Here is an 18,519-nt window from a genome sequence, read left to right as displayed (position 1 = left end):
CACTGATTTATTGTACCATGGTTGTTATCCAGTCAACATAGTACACCGAGCAAAGTGATTGGCTGCATGCTGTTTCAGAATGCATGGCTCGCGTGAGTGCGCAGAACTGTAAAGAATGTAAAGAGTTCCTAAAAAGAACATCCTAGCAAAAAACGGAGAGTAGGAGTTATTGGGCAGACTGGATGGATCTGCTGGTGCATGCCTTCTGTCCTATGTCTGTGTGCATTATTCTATACAAATCCTATGTATTTCTCTGATGCGTGCTTACTGTATTTCTCTGATGTGTGCTTACTGTATTTCTCTGATGCGTGCTTACTGTATTTCTCTGATGTGTGCTTACTGTATTTCTCTGATGCGTGCTTACTGTATTTCTCTGGTGCGTGCTTACTGTATTTCTCTGGTGCGTGCTTACTGTATTTCTCTGATGCGTGCTTACTGCATTTCTCTGATGCGTGCTACTGTATTTCTCTGGTGCGTGCTTACTGTACTGTATTTCTCTGGTGCGCGCTTACTGTATGTCTCTGGTGCGCGCTTACTGTATGTCTCTGGTGCGCGCTTACTGTATGTCTCTGGTGCGCGCTTACTGTATGTCTCTGGTGCGTGCTTACTGTATTGATCTGGTGCGCGCTTACTGTATGTCTCTGGTGCGCGCTTACTGTATGTCTTTGGTGCGCCCTTACTGTATGTCTTTGGTGCGCCCTTACTGCATTTATCTGATGCGCCCTTACTGCATTTATCTGATGCGCCCTCACTGTATTTGATGCGCGCTCACTGCATTTATCTGATGCGTGCTTTAGCTTTACTGTTTTTATCTAACTTTCTAACAGGTATCTACAAAGACCGGGCTGGACCCTTCTGGTGTGTGGCACGCTTGGGGCATGGCCTGTCTGAAGTCTGACAATTTGGTTGGAGCTAGGGAGAAATTCAGCAGGTGCATAAAAGCTCCCTTAGATCTGAACCAAAAGAATATTGGATCGAAGCTTCTGGAAGATGTTGTTCAACACCTGGAATCTGCAGCCAAACCCATTCTGCTGGTGGTAAGGCTTGAACTCATGCAGATACTCATAGTAACATATGGATTATGTACAGCCACAGTAGCTAGTTTATTAGTACCTTGTTTATTGCAATGGCTAGCACTGTCCAGCGAGCAGCATTAGTTGAGTTTAGTTATATTGCATGTGTGCTTGTGGATTTCATAGCGCACTGCTTTCTCACTGGTGCTGGTCATTGCTCTCGGTAGATAACTACACACACAGCTTTACAAGAATCTAGTTGATATGCTTCTCTCCTAAAATTGGTCTCTGTAACAATAGACAGGAGAGACAATCAGGATAGACCTCTTGTGATTGACCTTCTCTACAACAAGCACCTACAAACAATGCAGTTAATTTCTATTGAATAATTCTCTGGTAACGTAATCACGTTTATGCCACGCACCTGCAGATATTGAACCAGTACAGTGATATTTCGGCATGTGTGACCAGCGTAAAGTCTGCATTAGTTCATGTGTAGAAACCTCTATTAGTCTGTGTCTCGCAGCATCGGCCATTGGTGGTCATTCCGAGTTGATCGCTAGCTGCATTCGTTCGCTGCACAGCGATGAGGCAAAAAAAGACACTTCTGCGTATGCGGCGCAGTGCGCACGCGCGACGTACTATTACAACGAACGATGTAGTTTCACACGAGGTCTAGCGAAGCTTTTCAGTCGCACTGCTGGCCGCAGAGTGATTGACATGAAGTGGGCATTTCTGGGTGTAAACTGACCGTTTTCAGGGAGTGTTCGAAAAAATGCAGGCATGCCAGGAAAAACGCAGGAATGTCTGGGCGAACGCAGGGCGTGTTTGTGATGTCAAAACAGGAACTGAACAGTCTGAAGTCATCGCAAGCGCTGAGTAGGTCTGAGCTACTCTAAAACTGCACGAAAAAACTTTGCAGCCGCTCTGCGATCCTTTCGTTCGCACTTCTGCTAAGCTAAAATACACTCCCAGTGGGAAGCGGCATAGCGTTTGCACGGCTGTTAAAAACAGCAAGCGATCAACTCGGAATGACCCCCATTGTCATTTCATTTTGTAAGTAGGACTTTTGTTTCCTTGCAGAAAGACGACGAATATTTTGCCACTTTAAAAGAACTGGAAGTCACCCTGAAAGCGCGCTGCATATGGTATGAGATGATGCCTGAAGGGAAGTTTCAAAATAACACCTGTTACCAGGAGTGCCTGTATTATCTGCACACCTATGGTACGAACCTGGGAATCATACAGTTCTATATGAGACACGACCTCATGCGAGATGCATTGCTGCATTTATTAAACAAGGTAAAATGGTCAATTTAATTAATTTACTAAAAAATGTTTTTGGATTATTATTCTTGACAAGTGTCCAAAGTCATTGTCATTATCATCTGATCAGTGGGAATTCCCTGTCACGGGGGTAAAGTTCAGCGTCTCTCCTCATACCCAACTGTTAGTGCTTAGGATGTATGGTACAGCAGCAGTAAGGAATGGGCTATAAAGATCTTGTGTGTATGTAATTCTGTGGTGTTCTAGTCCTACAGTGCACAGTTTATCAAAGCATGGGATTATAGGGTAATCCCAGGATGGCATAGTATGTATTTCAATAAACCTGTTTCTGCACAACTAATGTAACACTGGTATTCCCATGCCAGAGAATCCATGTCATTTGGGTGCTACTACCAGATGTTTCCCTTAGGCTGTCAGTCAAGGGAAGTTAGTAAATAGTTGGTCTGTATTGTGAGGATGTTCATGGAACTAACTGGGAAAACAGGGACCGTCATCTGTCAAACACAACAGCCTTTTAGGGCAGGCGGTTTATATTATAACTTCTGTAAGACGCAAGCCTTCATGATGCGGGTACAGCACTGGTGAGGGTATCTCACTAAGAGGGACATGTACTAAGCAGTGATAAAAGTGGAGAAGTGAGCCAGTGGAGAAGTTGCCCATGGCAACCAATCAGCATTGACGCAACATTTATAATTTGCATACTGTAAAAGTATACAGAGCAGCTGATTGGTTGCCATGGGAAGCTTCTCCACTGGCTCACTTCCCCACTTTTATCACTGCTTAGTACATGTCCCCTAAATCTGTTAAAGTACAAGCCATTTGGTTTACTAGCTGGGGATATTTGGCCAAATACAATATTATATAAAATATAATAGTTTATTGGCGTTCTTATATGAAGGAAACGCCTGTATTTCTTACATCTCTTCAGAAATGAGCAACAAACTTGCCATTGATTGTTATTTTTTTCTTATAAGGGCCCCGGCATATAGCAGGTCACCTCAGACCACCTACTCGGCCGTCCTGCCCCCCCCCCCTTCCCTCGCACACTCCATCCCGCCCCCCCCCCCCCTTCCCTCGCACACTCCATCCCGCCCCCTCTCTCGTGCGGCTGCATACCTACACTGTTCCTTGCAGGTCCTCTCTGGCTAATGTCGGTCCTGCCAATCACTGCACTTTGGCAGACACCCAGGCTCGCACTCTACATTCATATCGGAGGAGGGACGGACATTAGCGAGTTATGTAGATTGCTTATGTTATACGTTTTTGGACCTTTTTTCATGCAACAAAGAATTTCTAAAGGAATAGGATTACCTATTAATCATTAATCAGCAATGTAATCATGTGTATTAGTGATGCTCTGAGTGGTCTCTTACTTTCGCTGTGTTATCTGGTCTCTATGCAGGAATGTCCAGGAGAAATTTTCATTGAAGGCATTTTTGTGCCCAGCTATGAAAGCGGGAAGTTGCAAACACTTGAAGCTATGTTAGAGTCCATAGATCCCAGTCTGGAAAGCTGGAGCATCTATCTCATTAACGCCTGCAAACATCTCCAGCAGAAAAACTACTACAACATATTGTATGAACTTCAGCAGTTCATGAAAGTAAGTTCGTCAGTGTTCAGGCGTCACATCTGTTTTCTGGAACTACTTTGTGGGATTACAGTGCAAAGCTTTAGATCTTCTAGAGCAGGGTGGCCAATAAGCAGCTCTCCAGCTGCTGTCAAACTACACATCCCAGCATGCCTTGCCTCAGTTTTAGCATGCCCTGATAGCAAAACTGTCAGGGCTTGCTGGCATGTGTAGATCCAGAGCAGCTGGTGGGCCTGCTTATTGCACACCCCTGTTCTAGAGGAAGACCACCTTCCTACATGTCATTGATGGGTTTGTTGGTGGAAGGCAACAATTATTTCTTACACATTGATTTCTGCTTTTAAAAGGTTACATGACTTTTTGATCGTGAGTCTGTCCACCCCAACCGATTGCACCTTCACTATCACCAACCATTACCACTTGCCCAAAAAGGACTAAAAGCCACAACTCTGTCAAAAGAAGAAATACGTTCTCCTGTAGGGTTGCTTTATTCCAAAATAGCCAAAATGTATGTTAGTTGGGACCTTATAATGCTTTGCTATTTTGGAGTATAACTAGTCTTACAGGAGAACTTGTTCATATGGCCGAGTTGCTACTTTTCGGGTCTTTTTGTATATCTTAGAACATTGGAACCACGGGCGGAGGGTCTGCAGTGTCACTGAACCATTTGTTGTATAGATGAAGTTCACTTAAACTTCTTGATCAGCAATTAACATGACATGAAAAATTTAGTTTTAACCTCCCAAAATTATCGGTAACAGAAATTTTAGATGGCGTGGGTTTGCTGCTATCAAAAACATCTAACTGAATGCAATACTGTAGCTGCTAGAAGTTTTTTTCCTTTGGAAATTCTTCTCATGATGCTTGGGGAAGGAAAGATACATTTTGGCAATAGCACCAATGAGGAACATAGTAGATCTGCTTGTCCGGATGGGGGTAGGGTTAACAATTTGTCAAGAGGAGGACATTCCATTTAATATAAGTGACAAGGCATAGTGCACTGTCCACAATAGGTTGACCACTGTTTCCAATTGAGCATCAATTTGGGCACGTAACATAGTAACATATTTTCTGAAGTTGAAAAAAGACAATTTGTCCATCAAGTTAAACCTGTTAGTGATCTCCTACACTGTAATATTTTTTAAGACTCATTTTAACTGTGGTGAATGTTTAGCTGTTGCGCCAATTTCTCCTCTTTTTAAAAAAAATATTTTTCCATTGGCGTACGGACAAGTTCCGCTATGACAATAAGAACTAAACCAGTAAGACTTCTGCTCCATTTCCATTCCTTCTTTCTTACTGACTTTCTCCAACAGGACCACGTGCGGGCAGCTATGACCTGCATACATTTTTTCTCTCACAAAGCCAAAAGCTACCGTGACTTGGGGGACAACCAGCAGTGGCTGGCAAAATCCAAGGAACATTTGAAGATCTACTTACAAGAGGTGTCCAGAAGCAACAGAAGGAAGTCATTTGATACGTTTAGAAAAAAGATGTCTGCAAGTGATATTTCCAGGTACTTGAAACCCCTATCACTTTGTGTCCGCTCTATCCTCTTTTATCTGTCCCATTCCGCCTCTTGTTATATCACTGTTCCCTTGTGCAATGAGCAGAACTCTCTATGAAAAGCCGGGTCACAAGGATTTCAGGCAGGTGATTTGGTCAGTGACGCTCTGTGAGTGATAAAGTATGAGCGGTGGAGGAAGAGTTCCTCTTCCACACACATACACTCCCCATGCAAATGAAGCTCAATTTTCCCACAGTAAGGTAATGGGTATCAGATGGAAGCACCGCCTATGGCACCAGTGGTTTTAACCGGTGGTTGGAGGGACATTGCAGTCCCCGGGGTGCCTGCTCCTTGTCTCTGCACACTGGCCGTCCTTGTCACTTTAATTTTACATATGCTTTAGGTTTGTCCACTTGTAGACGTTTGACAGGAGGGTTAAGTTCACTGTTTGCAATGGCAACTCCAAGTCTAGGAGGATCTTTAATCTCAAGAGAACCTCCCATCTCTGAACGCTTAATGTTTTCTGTGTTGTATGTTATTGAACGTATCGGCACATACATTGGCGTTTCTAGAATGGGTGCAGTGTGTAAGTCCCGGGGGCGCCCACACCACACACACTGCACTCATTTCTACTATACTTACCTTCTGGAGTCCATTGCTGACCGTGTGGGGGGCCCCTCCTCTCCCGTAGCCGTTGTGCCGCTGCTAGCGCACTGACCACTAGAGATCTACAGCGAATGCGCAGGACTCTGAAAAATGGCTCGGCGGCCATTTTTCGGAGTCCTGCAAATGCGCTGTAGACTCTGTGCCAGAGTCTGCAGCGCTCAGAGCGCTAGCAGCGGCGCGACGGCTACGGGAGAGGAGGGGGCCCACACACGGAGTCTGCACACGGGTCCCCTCCTCTTCTGTGGGATATTCTTCTTGTTTGAAGTTGGGAAACGGTAAGGGTTCAACATTTTTTCCCTAAGAAAACTCAAATGACTATTAATATAGGCTTTAGTTTTAGTCCAGAATTTGTCTATTATTTTAGTAGTCCCACATTGCGTATGACAGTGGCGTTTTGGTGTTTACATTAGAGCAGGTTCTATAAAATACTACCCTTTGAGCAGGAGAGATGTATGCCCTATTTACTGTCTTTGTATGGACCATTTGTAGGTAGAGGGGTCACTGGGCTTGTGACAACAGATGTGTCTTCGGCGTGCATACCTAATAATGAGGCGTAGCCTAGCATAAAGGGGCTTATTTTTACAGGTGGCCCTCATTGTCCTCAATCCTGGGGCGTGGTCTTGCCGAAAGGGGGGGTGACCTCGAGGGAAGCCCCCAATTACATCACTCCGGAGGCATGTCCAGCAGCTGCCCCCTGTGACAGCAGCCGGGTGCTCACGATAATGTCACCCTCTGAGGGTGACACCCGTGTGCAGTCCGCATTTGCTTGTGACACCTCCGTTTGTAGGTCAAGTATATCTTTAACAGATATGTTCTTTTTTTTTTCTTCTCTCTCTCTCTGAGGTCTTTGCACATTATTCTGTGGGGCAGGTATATACAACATGCGGCCCTCCAGCTGTTGAAGAACTACACATACCAGCATGCACTGCCACAGTTTTGCTATTAGGAAATGCAAAAACTTTGGCAGGGCATGCTGGGATGTGTAGTTCCACAGCAGGTGGAGGGCCGCTTGTTGAAAACCCCTGCTTTAGGTGTTCTGTGAATTGCGCCAAATACTGTACTTAGAACCTGAATATGCGCTGAATGCTCTGAGAAAACAGCATCAAATATAGATATTGTCAGTTTTACTTTCCTTTTTTTCTTAATTAGTGTCTGTGAGCTGGAAGAAATAAACATGCCCCCAGAGTCAAAGCAGACAAGAAATTCATAGGGGAAGAGTCAAATGTTTGAAAAGTCAGTTGGGAGTCTCTTTTTTTTCCTATCTAATAGACAGGGAAAAACAGACACCCAACCGACTTTTCAAACATTTGAATCTCCCCCATAGTGTCTATTACAGACTGTTTTGTTTTATAGACACATCAACACTGTTGAGCTTCAGATGGAGATCACCAGGTTCCTACGGAGATGTGAGAGTTTGGAGACTGCCCAAGTCTATAACAGCCCCCCTCCCACACTTTTTGGAAACAGCTCCATGATGGTAGATGTAGCCTGTAGGGTAAGTTTCTATCCGTTTTGCTTTAAAAAAAACTGGCACGTGTATAATGAACAAACCCATTTACACTGTCCTTTTCTGAGACTTATCTCAGTAATATTTGGATACGGAGACTTGGGAGGTATAAATATCAAACCTTCTAAAGAGTACTAAAACAGAAGTTGCCCTTAGAAGTTTCCTCTGGAGCTGTGAAGAAACTGAGCAGTAAATGTACCCTCTGGGGCTTACACAAGGAAACTCAGACTCCAGGACGGAACGCCAAATCTATGGGTTGCCGAATTGGGAAAATGCAAAGTGAATAGCTCTGGACTTTAAACCTGGAGCTTTACCCGTGTGGTAAATAGCTCAGGTAATTGAATCTTCGCCATAGAACACAGGTTCTCAAACCCGGTCCTCAGGACCCCACATGGTTCATGTTTTGCAGGTCACCTGTAGATTTTTAAAATGTGACAGTTGGTGATACACAGAGCAGCTGCTGGGGGATAAGGAAAACGTGAACCGTGTGGGGTCCTGAGGACCGAGTTTGAGAACCACTGCCATAGAAAGATGAAAACAACGTTTTTTTTCAGTCCCAATGCTACTAAGAATGAAAGATCGCACTGATTCTCTCCTCCCTGACTCCCATCAGAGCTGTTCCTTGACCATGAACGCCATAACTCAGTTGTCAGCATCGCTCCCCCGCTTCCCTAATGTTTTCTAAACGCAAATTTCAATTGGCCGTTAGCTGGAAATGTCAGTTGCAGGTCCATGTGGAAGCAGGTTCCATGGCAGCTGCGCTATAAAAACATGAGGTATTTACTGCTGGTTGGGCGTTATCCTAAAGACTTCTAAGGGGGAGATGTACTAAGCCTCAAAGAGTGATAAAGTGCAAGTTAGTCAGCTCCTAACTGTTATACCTGGCTAATGGTGACATCTTTAATTTATTTGGATTGCTGCCCAAAGAATAGATAATATCCCAGCTACCGAATGGATGCATGGATTAAATTATTACAGAAACGGCAGCAATTATTTACGTGTTTCTTTCCTGTCTTTATTACCATTCTGCATATTGGGATTCCAGATAGGAGAACCAATACTTGCATTTAATGTTTTGTTTTATGACTTCATTTATCACCCTTTAGGTATGCAGCCAAGCAGAGGTTACTAGTCAATGGCCTTTTTCTTTCCCCTTGTATAAATTATACTACATAGAATATCTTGTCATATTATTTTTTTTCTTCACTGATCATCTTCAGGTCATATTAGATGGGAAGAATGTAGAAGAAGGCTTTGGCATCGCTTTTAGAGTAATTCAGGTAAGAGTAAATAACGCTGTGCCGAATTCTCCCCTATGTACAAACTGCTGGTCTTGGTAGTCACACCCGTATCCGTATACATTGGCCTGTTATGGACCGTGCGCTCTCTCCTGTTTAGGTACTTCATAGGATAGAATTGTAATAATGTGTTGGAATTGGGGTGCCGGCAGATAGAATACCGACAGCGACATCCCCATGTTCAAATTATGGACAGGGGGAAGGTAAGTATACTTACCTTTTTCCGCTGGCCCCCTAACACTAACCCTGACTTGTAGCAGGCTAAAACTAACCGTTGACAGTGTCGGCATTCCAAGTGCTGTCGGGATTCCGGCGTTGGTGTTTCGACTGATGGGATTCTGACCGGATCCCATAATAATGTAGGAAATTTAATTTGCTGTGGTAAGATTACCAAATGCTCTGTGATATTTGCAGAAAGAGTGTCCGTTTAGCCCAACACTGCAAAGTATATGACTTGTAGATGATGATGATGATGATCAGAGCTAACAAATTCTGTGCTTTCTCAATAATGATCCAGTCATTGGATAACCACCATCAGCGTGTAGTAATCTTCCAACCAAAAGAAGATCCATTTGGTTAACCGTCCACAGGCAGCACATCGTTTTATTAAGTCACCCACATTGCAATACCATGAGTGCCAGTCTGTAACAGAACATGCTGGTTCCATTTGGCATGTGTGGAGGGTATATGGAACCAATGTACTGATTATCAATAAACTACCTGCCCCCCTGCAGGCTGACCGTAGACTGACATTCACACACACATCTTATATTTACTGTTATTTATGATGAGGTCAATGCTTTCACTGATGATATATTGTATTCACATGTGTTTTTATTGTGTTGTTCCCAATCCTGCTGTAAAGAGATACGGGCAGTGGGCTGTATTCTAGGGGTATATTCAACTAGTGCCGAATTTTCCGGCAGTCAGAAAATTGGCACTAATTCGACCTGTGTCTATTCAGTAACTGGAGTTTTCGCCCGTTTTTTAATCCATTTTCGAAAATTGCCCCAAAAATGGGCGGAAACCACCGCGAATTCGCCGAAACACGTGGTTTTCGCCAGTGCCGGAATTTTCGACCAGTCAATAAACGGTCACGGACATTGAATAGGCGGAATGTAAACGTCCGAAAAGTGTGCATTGTTTTTTTTTTTTTTTTTTTTGACTGGTCGAAAAAACAGCACTAATTAAATTCCCCCCCTATGACATCTAGGAGACATATTTCAACAAAAAACATTCCAAGTTGGTGGGTATTAATTATCTTCAATATACACCTGATTTCAGTTGCATTTTGTGGACAGGCTAAAGAAGATGGCACCAAGTGTCTTCCATGTCTATATCTTCTAAGGTGCCAATACCACGTGTCCAGAACCTCCCAAATTCTAAAATTCTGCCTGTAAATGTTTTTAAAAGCAAAAATTTGCAGGCATTGCCAGGTAGAAATAAAATAGCTAATTATGATTTATGCACTTTAGAAAGTATTTTGGTTGTGTTGTCCTTTTTAATATGACTCTTGAATGTTACAAAATGTTACCGTACAGACAGTATTTTTGCAGTAGAGTGAGAATGCTTGCTTTTTTTTCTACAGAGTTTTCTGCCATTTGTCCTTTTTGGTCTTTCAGGATTTTCAGCTAGATGCCTCTAAAGTGTACAGCAAAGTGTGCAAACACCTGGTACAGCAAGAGAATTACTCCGAAATCCTGCAGCTTGTGAAGTGTGTGAGCGAGTCTGGTATCGCTGCGGAGAAGGACTGCGATCAGATTCTGCTAAGATGTGTTGAAGAGATGGCAGACCTGTCTTCTGACGTAAGATGCGCTGTGTTGTCTATGTAATGGGGAAGGGTAGCAGACATTTAGCATTCCAGATTTTCTTAGTGAAAACTTAACGAATTCTCGGTAGGCTTAATATGTTAACTTCCGCGCTAAGGGGGTAATTCATACCTGATAGCTGCTGTCACAGCGGGCGATCAGATCTGAACTGCGCATGCAGTGCGCCGGTGCGTCAGACGACTGCACTGGGCATCGGTGCCCAACGACAGGATGGTGCTAAAAAAGTGATCGCACGAGCGATCGCAAGGTGATTGACAGGAAGAGACCGTTTGTGGGTGGCAACTGACCATTTTACAGGAGTGTCCAGAAAAACGCAGGCGGGACCAACCGTTTTCAGGGAGGGTGTCTGGCGTCTGCTCCGGCCCCGATCAGCAGGATTACATCGTAGAGAAAGAGTAAGTCCTGGGCTGAGCACCTGCCCTGGAACTGCGCCCCTTGGGTGATAGCTCACCATCGTCTCAGACTTGCATCCGTTGTGAGGAGGATCCAATCCTGAATCCCGACACTCCGGCCTTCCAGGAGATTGGAGGATTGCAGCCACCACAGGAAGGGAAATCCTGGTCTGAGGCGACAGCCGCATCATCCGGTGCATCTGAAGATGTGATCCAGACCATTTGCTCAGGAGATCCAGCTGAAAAGTCCTGGCATGGAACCTCCCATATTGGATCGCCTCATATGAGGTGACCATCTTTCCCAACAATCTTATGCAAAGATGGATGGACACTCGAGTAGGTCGGAGCAACATGCGGACCATCTCCTGAAGTGTTCTCACCTTGTCCTCTGGTAGGAACACCTTCTGGACCACAGTATCCAGAAACATCCCCAGGAACAGGAGCCGCTGACTTGGCTCCAAGTGGGACTTCTGAAAGTTGAGGATCCACCCATTGCGTGACAGAAGTTGGATAGTGCGGTCGATATGGAGCAACAAAAGCTCCCTGGGTCTTGCTTTGATCAGAAGATCGTCCAGGTAAGGGACAACATTGACCCCCTGGACCCAGAGCTGGAACATCATCTCCGCCATCACATTTGTGAACACCCTCGATGCTGTGGACAGGCTGAAGGGCAGTGCCTGGAATTGGTAGTGATCGTCCAGCAGGGCAAACCTCAGGTACGCCTGATGAGGTGGCCAAATCAGAATATGGAGGTAGGCGTCCTTGATATCCAAGGAAACCATGAATTCCTGTTCTTCCAGACCCGCAATCACTGCTCGCAAGTCTATTTTGAACTTGAACACCTTCAGGTAAGGATTGAAGGACTTTAGATTCAAAATAGGTCTTACCGAACCGTCTGGTTTTGGAACCACAAACAGGTTGGAGTAATAACCCTTCCTCCTTGTGGTACTGGTACTGGAACAATGACATGGAACTGGACCAACTTTAGGATGACCTGTTGCAACGTAACCTGCATATCTTCCAAAGCTGGTAAACTTGATTTGAAAAATCGTTGGGGAGGAGCACTGTCTAACTCCAGCTTGTAGCCTTGAGAAACGAGATTCCTGACCCAGGTATCCTGGCAGGAAGCCTCCCAGATGCAGCTGAAGTGACGCAGTCGAGCTCCAACCTCGAGTTCCCCTCGGGGTGGGTGTGCACCGTCATGCTGAGGCCTTAGTGGAAGCAGAAAAGGTGGTCTGTTCCTGAGAGCTGGTGCTTGCAGGCTTTCTTGACTTACCTCTGATGCCTCTAGTCGCATTGGAGGCACCTCTGGCCTTAGATCGAAATCTGTGAGACCGAAAGGACTGTACAGACAGCCCTGAGTAGGAGCGCCTCGCCGGCAGTGCCCAGAGGGGAGAAACGTGGATTTCCAAGCCGTAAGTTTGGAAATCCAGGTATCCAATTCAACCCTAAAGAGCTATTCCCCTGAAAAGGGGAGGGATTCCACACTGCATTTGGATTCTGCGTCCGCTATCCACGGAGGCAACCACAAGGCCCGGCGTCGACACTGCATTAATGTTCCTAGCATTAATGTTCCCCATCTCTTTGACAGAATCACAGAGGACTTGTGTATTGTCCTGAATGTGCTTTAGGAGGGTCACCATAGTGACCAGGGTCATAGCCCCGGAGAGGACCTCCTGAATTTGAGTGGCCCATGAATGAATGGCATGGGTCATCCAGCAACCCGCAATGACCGGCCGTTGCGACACACCTGCTGTCATGTAAATAGACTTGAGTGTAGCCTCTATTGTCCTACCTCCAGGATCCTTTATAGTAAAGGAGCCCGGGGCAGGCATCACCGCCTTTTTGGATAGTTGAGAGACTGATACATCAACTCCCGGGGGGGGGTTCCTCCCAAAATTTCCTACCTTCAGGAGCAAATGGGAAAGTGCGCAAAAACTGTAAGTGCCCTTACTGTATGTGAGAGGAGACACACAGAGAGAAGGACACCAGCACACGCCTAGCTGTACAGCCCCAATGAGGCCGACAGCTAACTATATCACAGTAAACACTAATAATGTCTGTCCTGTAGAAGACCCAGATAGTGTACAATAGCGGTTCTCCCCCTTTACTACACCCTGTACCAGTGTTCCAGCGTGGCTTGTGAGGGAGGAAGCGCTGTGTGTGCTGTCTGTGGCTGCATTAAGCAGAGGAAGATGCCAAAATGCCGCTGGTCCCGCTCTGAGGTAGCTCCGCCCCCTCCAATGGTGCCAGAGCTATAGTGATTATTTATACTGGCATTGTCTCCCGTTTGCTCAAAAACGTAGAACAAGTGCTAGTTCAAGCGACTGTCAGCCAGTCTACACGGGGGACCCTAGCGGGACCCCCCCAGGAGGTTCCCGTACGCTGCGCTTACATTCAGCCACACTTTGAACCGGGTTACCCCCCTAGCGGGCCCCCGGTTTGTACTCGCCACAGCTATCACCTTCAGGCAGTGTTAGGGGTGTGCGGTGTGCTGCGGTTGTGACAGCCAAGGTGCAGTGCCTCGCTGAACAACAACCCCTCAGGATGGTGGTCCTGCAGCGGGGAAGCGGCTCTGCACCTCGCAAGGCCGGTGACTGCCCCCCCTAACTCCCACGGTGCAGGTATGCTGTTGCCCAAACAGCATACCGCAAATAACAAACATTAAAAATAAATTGGAGAAAACTCTCTGGAGCTCAGAGATGTGCATTCTCTCCTGAGGGGACTTTTTTCTAAACTGCCTGTGGGAGGAGGCATAGAGGGGAGGAGCCAGCACACCCAGGGAGGAAATTTAAAGTGCACAGGCTCCTTTGGACCCCGTCTATACCCCATCGTCTCCCCAATATCCCTTACGGATGCTACAGAAACTACATTACCAGATCACATTGATCAATTTGATGTGCAACATTTGTACATCTGTGTGTGACACAGTCCAAAAATCTGTGTAAAAAAGGCACAGATGCGAGTGGCCGCAGCTTTTCCTCACACGAGTTCTGTTGTGCTTCATCTGGGACCTTGCATGCGTGTAAAACCAATTCTTCCTGTGCGGCTAAAGCAGTAGCCTAGGCATCTCTAGGGCACCAAGCATTTTTTCACTGTGTCGGTGATGAGAATAAAGTACACAATTGAAAATATATCTATAGTTATGGTAGACTTACAGTCGATAACTCTATTTCTCCTAAGTCCACAGTATCCACAGGATAAACACAGGGGGGCACGTTATATCTGCCCCCCCTGTACTGCACATGGTTTTGCCCATTAGAGAACAAATTTGTTGCTGCAATCAGGTCTGATTTAGGCCCTAAGTACAGTGAGTGCCGCCGCCGAGAAATTGTCTTTTGTTCATATTCTTTAAAAAAAATTATTTTTCTTTGTTTGACAATTGTATTTTACTGTGCTCATATTCCAGGAACTTGAGAAGCTTATCCAAAGTATGAGAAGTGATGAAACAAAGGTAATCACTAAAAATTAGTCTTCCCATTACCGAGAAGCCAAATGTACTGCAACATGATTATAAAACATATAATATATTCTATAATGTAAATTAAAAATACAGTGTAAAAAACATAATTTGTCTTTTGTAGACACAGTCCCTGTTTTTCACCCATTCCCATCTAAACATCCCTTTTTTGTCTTTGGATTAGGAAAAACCCTGAACGAGGGGTTTTCAAAACTCTGCTCTGTTAAATAGATGTCCATTAGCCATGACTAAAGCATTCTAGTATATCCCTAAACACTTTATAACCTTACCGTGGCTGACGTGGTGACGGAATGTTGTTCTTCTTCTTCCACAGATCAAAGCTTTCCTGGCCTGCCGTATGATGCGATCTGCCTACCTGACTGCTGTGAAACAGGAGCACGAGAGAGCCATCCACCTAGTACAGGAAGTGTGGCAAGCGGCACATAATCTCAATGATGGAGTGGTCCAAGGCATCTGCACCAAGTGGCTTGTTGAGCACCCGCCAGTTTTAAAGGAAGGGCAGCGCCAGGCCCCACGGAAGTAAACCCTACAATCAGATCTAGAACGAGTGTGTAGCATCATTAATGAACAGAAAGGTTTCTGTAATGGTTGTTTGGAAGTCGTATGAAGAGAATGATGTTATTGTATGCCATAAAAGTGTTGTTATAAATGCTGATCAAGAGAATTAATGGTTAATGCAACCATACAGGTAACGGAAGTCGAGATTGATTTTCCCTTAATGACATTTCATGTGACATGTCTCAGCCAATCAAATACCTGTACAGTAGCTTCTGAGTATGTCTGGATACGTTGACAGTTGCCTCAGAACAAATCTCTACCTCACAGTATTCCTGCATTCTAGATTTTTATACTAACCTTTTATAATACTTGTGAAAGTTACATTGTATGTAATTTGTTACTTGGCCATGCTAGTATTCACTTTTATGAGTAGGTTGGTGTCTGTTATTTACTAGATAAAGTGAGTTTCATCATGTAATATTCTGGCACAGAATTCTGATCAGGTCAGTAGAGGTTTATCTAATTCTCTATGTGATTTATTTGTCACTGACCAATACTAATGTCCTGTTTACAGCAAAGCTACCTGCCACACTCCTGCTCAGGACCATCGTTGCAGTATTTGATCAGGGTCTTGTACAGTAGACCTCCGGACATGTTCGGTTATAGAGGTGGCGGCTGTGGTCCCAGCTCCAAGCTTTGACCTTTCTCCCATCTTCTTGTGGCCACTGATCTTTCGTGTTTACCGTTACAGACGCGTGAAGAAATAGAGAAGATGCTTTAATGTACTAATATGGGAAACGTGGTATATTGACAGCTAAAAAGAATCTTCTAAATCAAGCCAGTGCATAGTTAAACCTGAAGCATTGACATACATATATATTTCTAATCTGATAAGGATTCTGATATTGAGCTCTTCTTTTCCACTTTGTTAGATGGTGTTTCTGTTGTTTTTTTGTTTTATTATATTATTGCTATTCTGAAGCTGCCTCGCAGTGGGTTGATTCCTCGCAGTGGGTTGATTCCTCGCAGTGGGTTGATTCCTCACCGGATATTTACAGGGTAAATTTCCTCTGACTGGAGTACATTTGCAGAGGTTCATCATTATACAGCACCGTTACTGGATGTACAGTTTTTATTGGTAAACTATAAAGAACAAAAGGGAATCTGGCACCTTAATGAATAGAAAATCTGTGATGAAAGAGTTTAGGATTTTTCTTTTCATTTATTTATTTAAAAGGGATAAAGAATAGTAACAACCCTTCATTTATTATTAATTCAGCGCTGCCATCGGTGACACCCGGTGCTGCCATAGCCCATAAACAAATGCAATCAAAAAGGACACGTGTGGCACTTCAGGAAGGGGGTGTGACCTTGCGGAGGTCTCTCATATGCATCACTATGTGGGCATGGCCTCGTGGGAAGCCCCCCCACCTTTCCTCTGGTTAGGTTACATCACTCTTGTAGCATTCCCAGAGAGGCTGGGCTGCCCCTGGAGATTCTGACTGCATTGCTGGCTCCATCTCAGTGAACCCCCCCCCTGACACCCTTTCCTCCAGATAGGTTACATAACTCTGGCGGCGTGCCTAGCATTCCCATAGAAGCTGGGCTGCCCCCGGAGATTCTGACTGCGTTGCTTCTCAGCTACAGGAGCCTGGAGATGCAGGATAATATCTCACTGCAGCACCCGACTCCGGTCACTGCAGATATTTTGGGGTCACCCCCTGGATACCATTGTGGGACTTGTTCTAGTACAGAGTCCTAGAGCCTCTTAGCTTAAAAAGTAATGAAATACAGAGATGGTGACAGTGGCACAGTTGTAGCCACATAAATACCAGTAATACTACACTAGTCCATCACCAGGTCAAGGCCATAAAATCTGTTCTAGTTGCAGATCACATAGTGTGATATTGTGCTGGAAACAAGTAATGTGATGGTAATTTCCAGCTAATGAGTGCCATTTAAACAATGAAATATAACTATGTATGAATATAGATTGCCTTTACAATTCATCATATTAATTCTTTATTGCACTGCCTAGAAGTACATTATATTTTTTTCTTTTTTCTGAAATGGAATATTATTTAATATATGCTAGAGGTCTCCTGAAGGCCTGTTTCAGTTCTGGGCTCATGTACCTAAGAGTTGTGGAATTTCTGGAATTCATATGCATTCAGCTCCTATGTTTGCAGTGTTCCTGAAAGCACCATAAGATTATTAGGAAGTGGGATACTCTCCACTGGGGAAGCATGGTGTCTTCATAAGAGACTGTTCTGGGTCATAAAGGTTTCTTAATGTGTATATATATATATATATATGTATGTATTGTAATGTTTGTGTGCCAGTAACCCTTCACCGAATGCGTTCTTATTTGCATTGTAATCCTGTCTTGAGTACATTACGGAAATTGGATGTAAGGGACAAGTAATAGGCAAACTCTGGTACACACTGGGTACAACACAGCACTTCACCTGTGGGTCAGTTATAGTCAGGAAAGTTGTGTTAGGCTGCTGTGTTCTTCAATACCAGAGCTAGCCAACCTGTGGCTCTCTAGCTGAAACTACAAGTCCCAGAATGCTCTGGTACAGTTTTGCTATTACAGTATGCTAAAACGGTGGTACTGCATGCTGGGATGTGTAGTTTCACAACAGCTGGAGAGCCACATGTTGGCCAGGCCTGACCCCAAATCATCTCCTGGGCAGATTTTATATGAATGCTTATCTTGGTCTCCACTTTGTCTCTTGCTCCTTTACGTTCTAGCAGTGTGCTACACAGATCATTAACCTTAAAGGTTGTAATAGTTATGTAATTCGTGTACATAATTTCTGTACCTTGTGAGTTCTACGTTTCTGAGGGAGTAAATCTATGCAATTTTTCTCATAGTTGTGTGGTGGTTTTTATTGTTGTGGGTTAAATTGAAATCTACGTATATCAAAATAACTGATTTGCACTGAGATCTTTGCACTTTATGATCTTCTTTTGTAAATTAATTCTTGGATCAATAGTTTGCGTTTTATTACAAATTCATTTAAATATTTCCTTTGTGGTGAGTGAATCTGCTAATAATCTTTTGTTAAAAATGAAGAAATGTACAGATGAACCCACAAATAAAATAAGAATTTCACAAATTGATGTGGTTTGTCATTACTTTTATACTTAATGTCTACATTTTCACCATATTCATTGTATGCCATGTTTGTCACATGTTTGATTTGAGAACATAATACCATAAAAAAAACACCAACAATTCAATCAACCAATTTGCCTGAACGCCCATTTTTGTCTGTTTTCCAGTGTTTAGGAGCAAATGGTCCATTATTATTTACTCCCATACATTATCAGATTTTTGTTCCAGCCAGAAAGATTGGGAACACAATCTTATAGTGTATATCCAACTTAAGTTTTAGAAGGTGTTATCAATATTAATAACTACACTTTCTTTAAAGAGATGCAAAC

General features: G+C 44.1%; 1 protein-coding gene across 1 annotated transcript in view; it reads left to right on the top strand.

Moving 5' to 3' along the window:
• Positions 1–18,191, top strand: part of ZFYVE26 (zinc finger FYVE-type containing 26) — a 138,050-nt gene extending 119,859 nt beyond the window's left edge. The window contains exons 33-41 of the mRNA XM_063948177.1: positions 828–1,037; positions 2,097–2,315; positions 3,703–3,900; positions 5,205–5,404; positions 7,415–7,556; positions 8,789–8,848; positions 10,489–10,671; positions 14,497–14,541; positions 14,882–18,191. Of these exons, the coding sequence (XP_063804247.1) occupies positions 828–1,037; positions 2,097–2,315; positions 3,703–3,900; positions 5,205–5,404; positions 7,415–7,556; positions 8,789–8,848; positions 10,489–10,671; positions 14,497–14,541; positions 14,882–15,091 (1,467 nt within the window). The 3' untranslated portion in view covers positions 15,092–18,191. The remainder of the gene's footprint in view (positions 1–827; positions 1,038–2,096; positions 2,316–3,702; positions 3,901–5,204; positions 5,405–7,414; positions 7,557–8,788; positions 8,849–10,488; positions 10,672–14,496; positions 14,542–14,881) is intronic.
• The last annotated feature ends 328 nt before the right edge of the window (positions 18,192–18,519 follow it).

Source organism: Pseudophryne corroboree, chromosome 12, assembly GCF_028390025.1.
Source record: "Pseudophryne corroboree isolate aPseCor3 chromosome 12, aPseCor3.hap2, whole genome shotgun sequence".
Classification (NCBI taxonomy): domain Eukaryota; kingdom Metazoa; phylum Chordata; class Amphibia; order Anura; family Myobatrachidae; genus Pseudophryne; species Pseudophryne corroboree.
The sequence above is the reverse complement of the archived record's forward strand: the minus strand, read 5'-3'. Positions and strand labels throughout refer to the sequence as shown.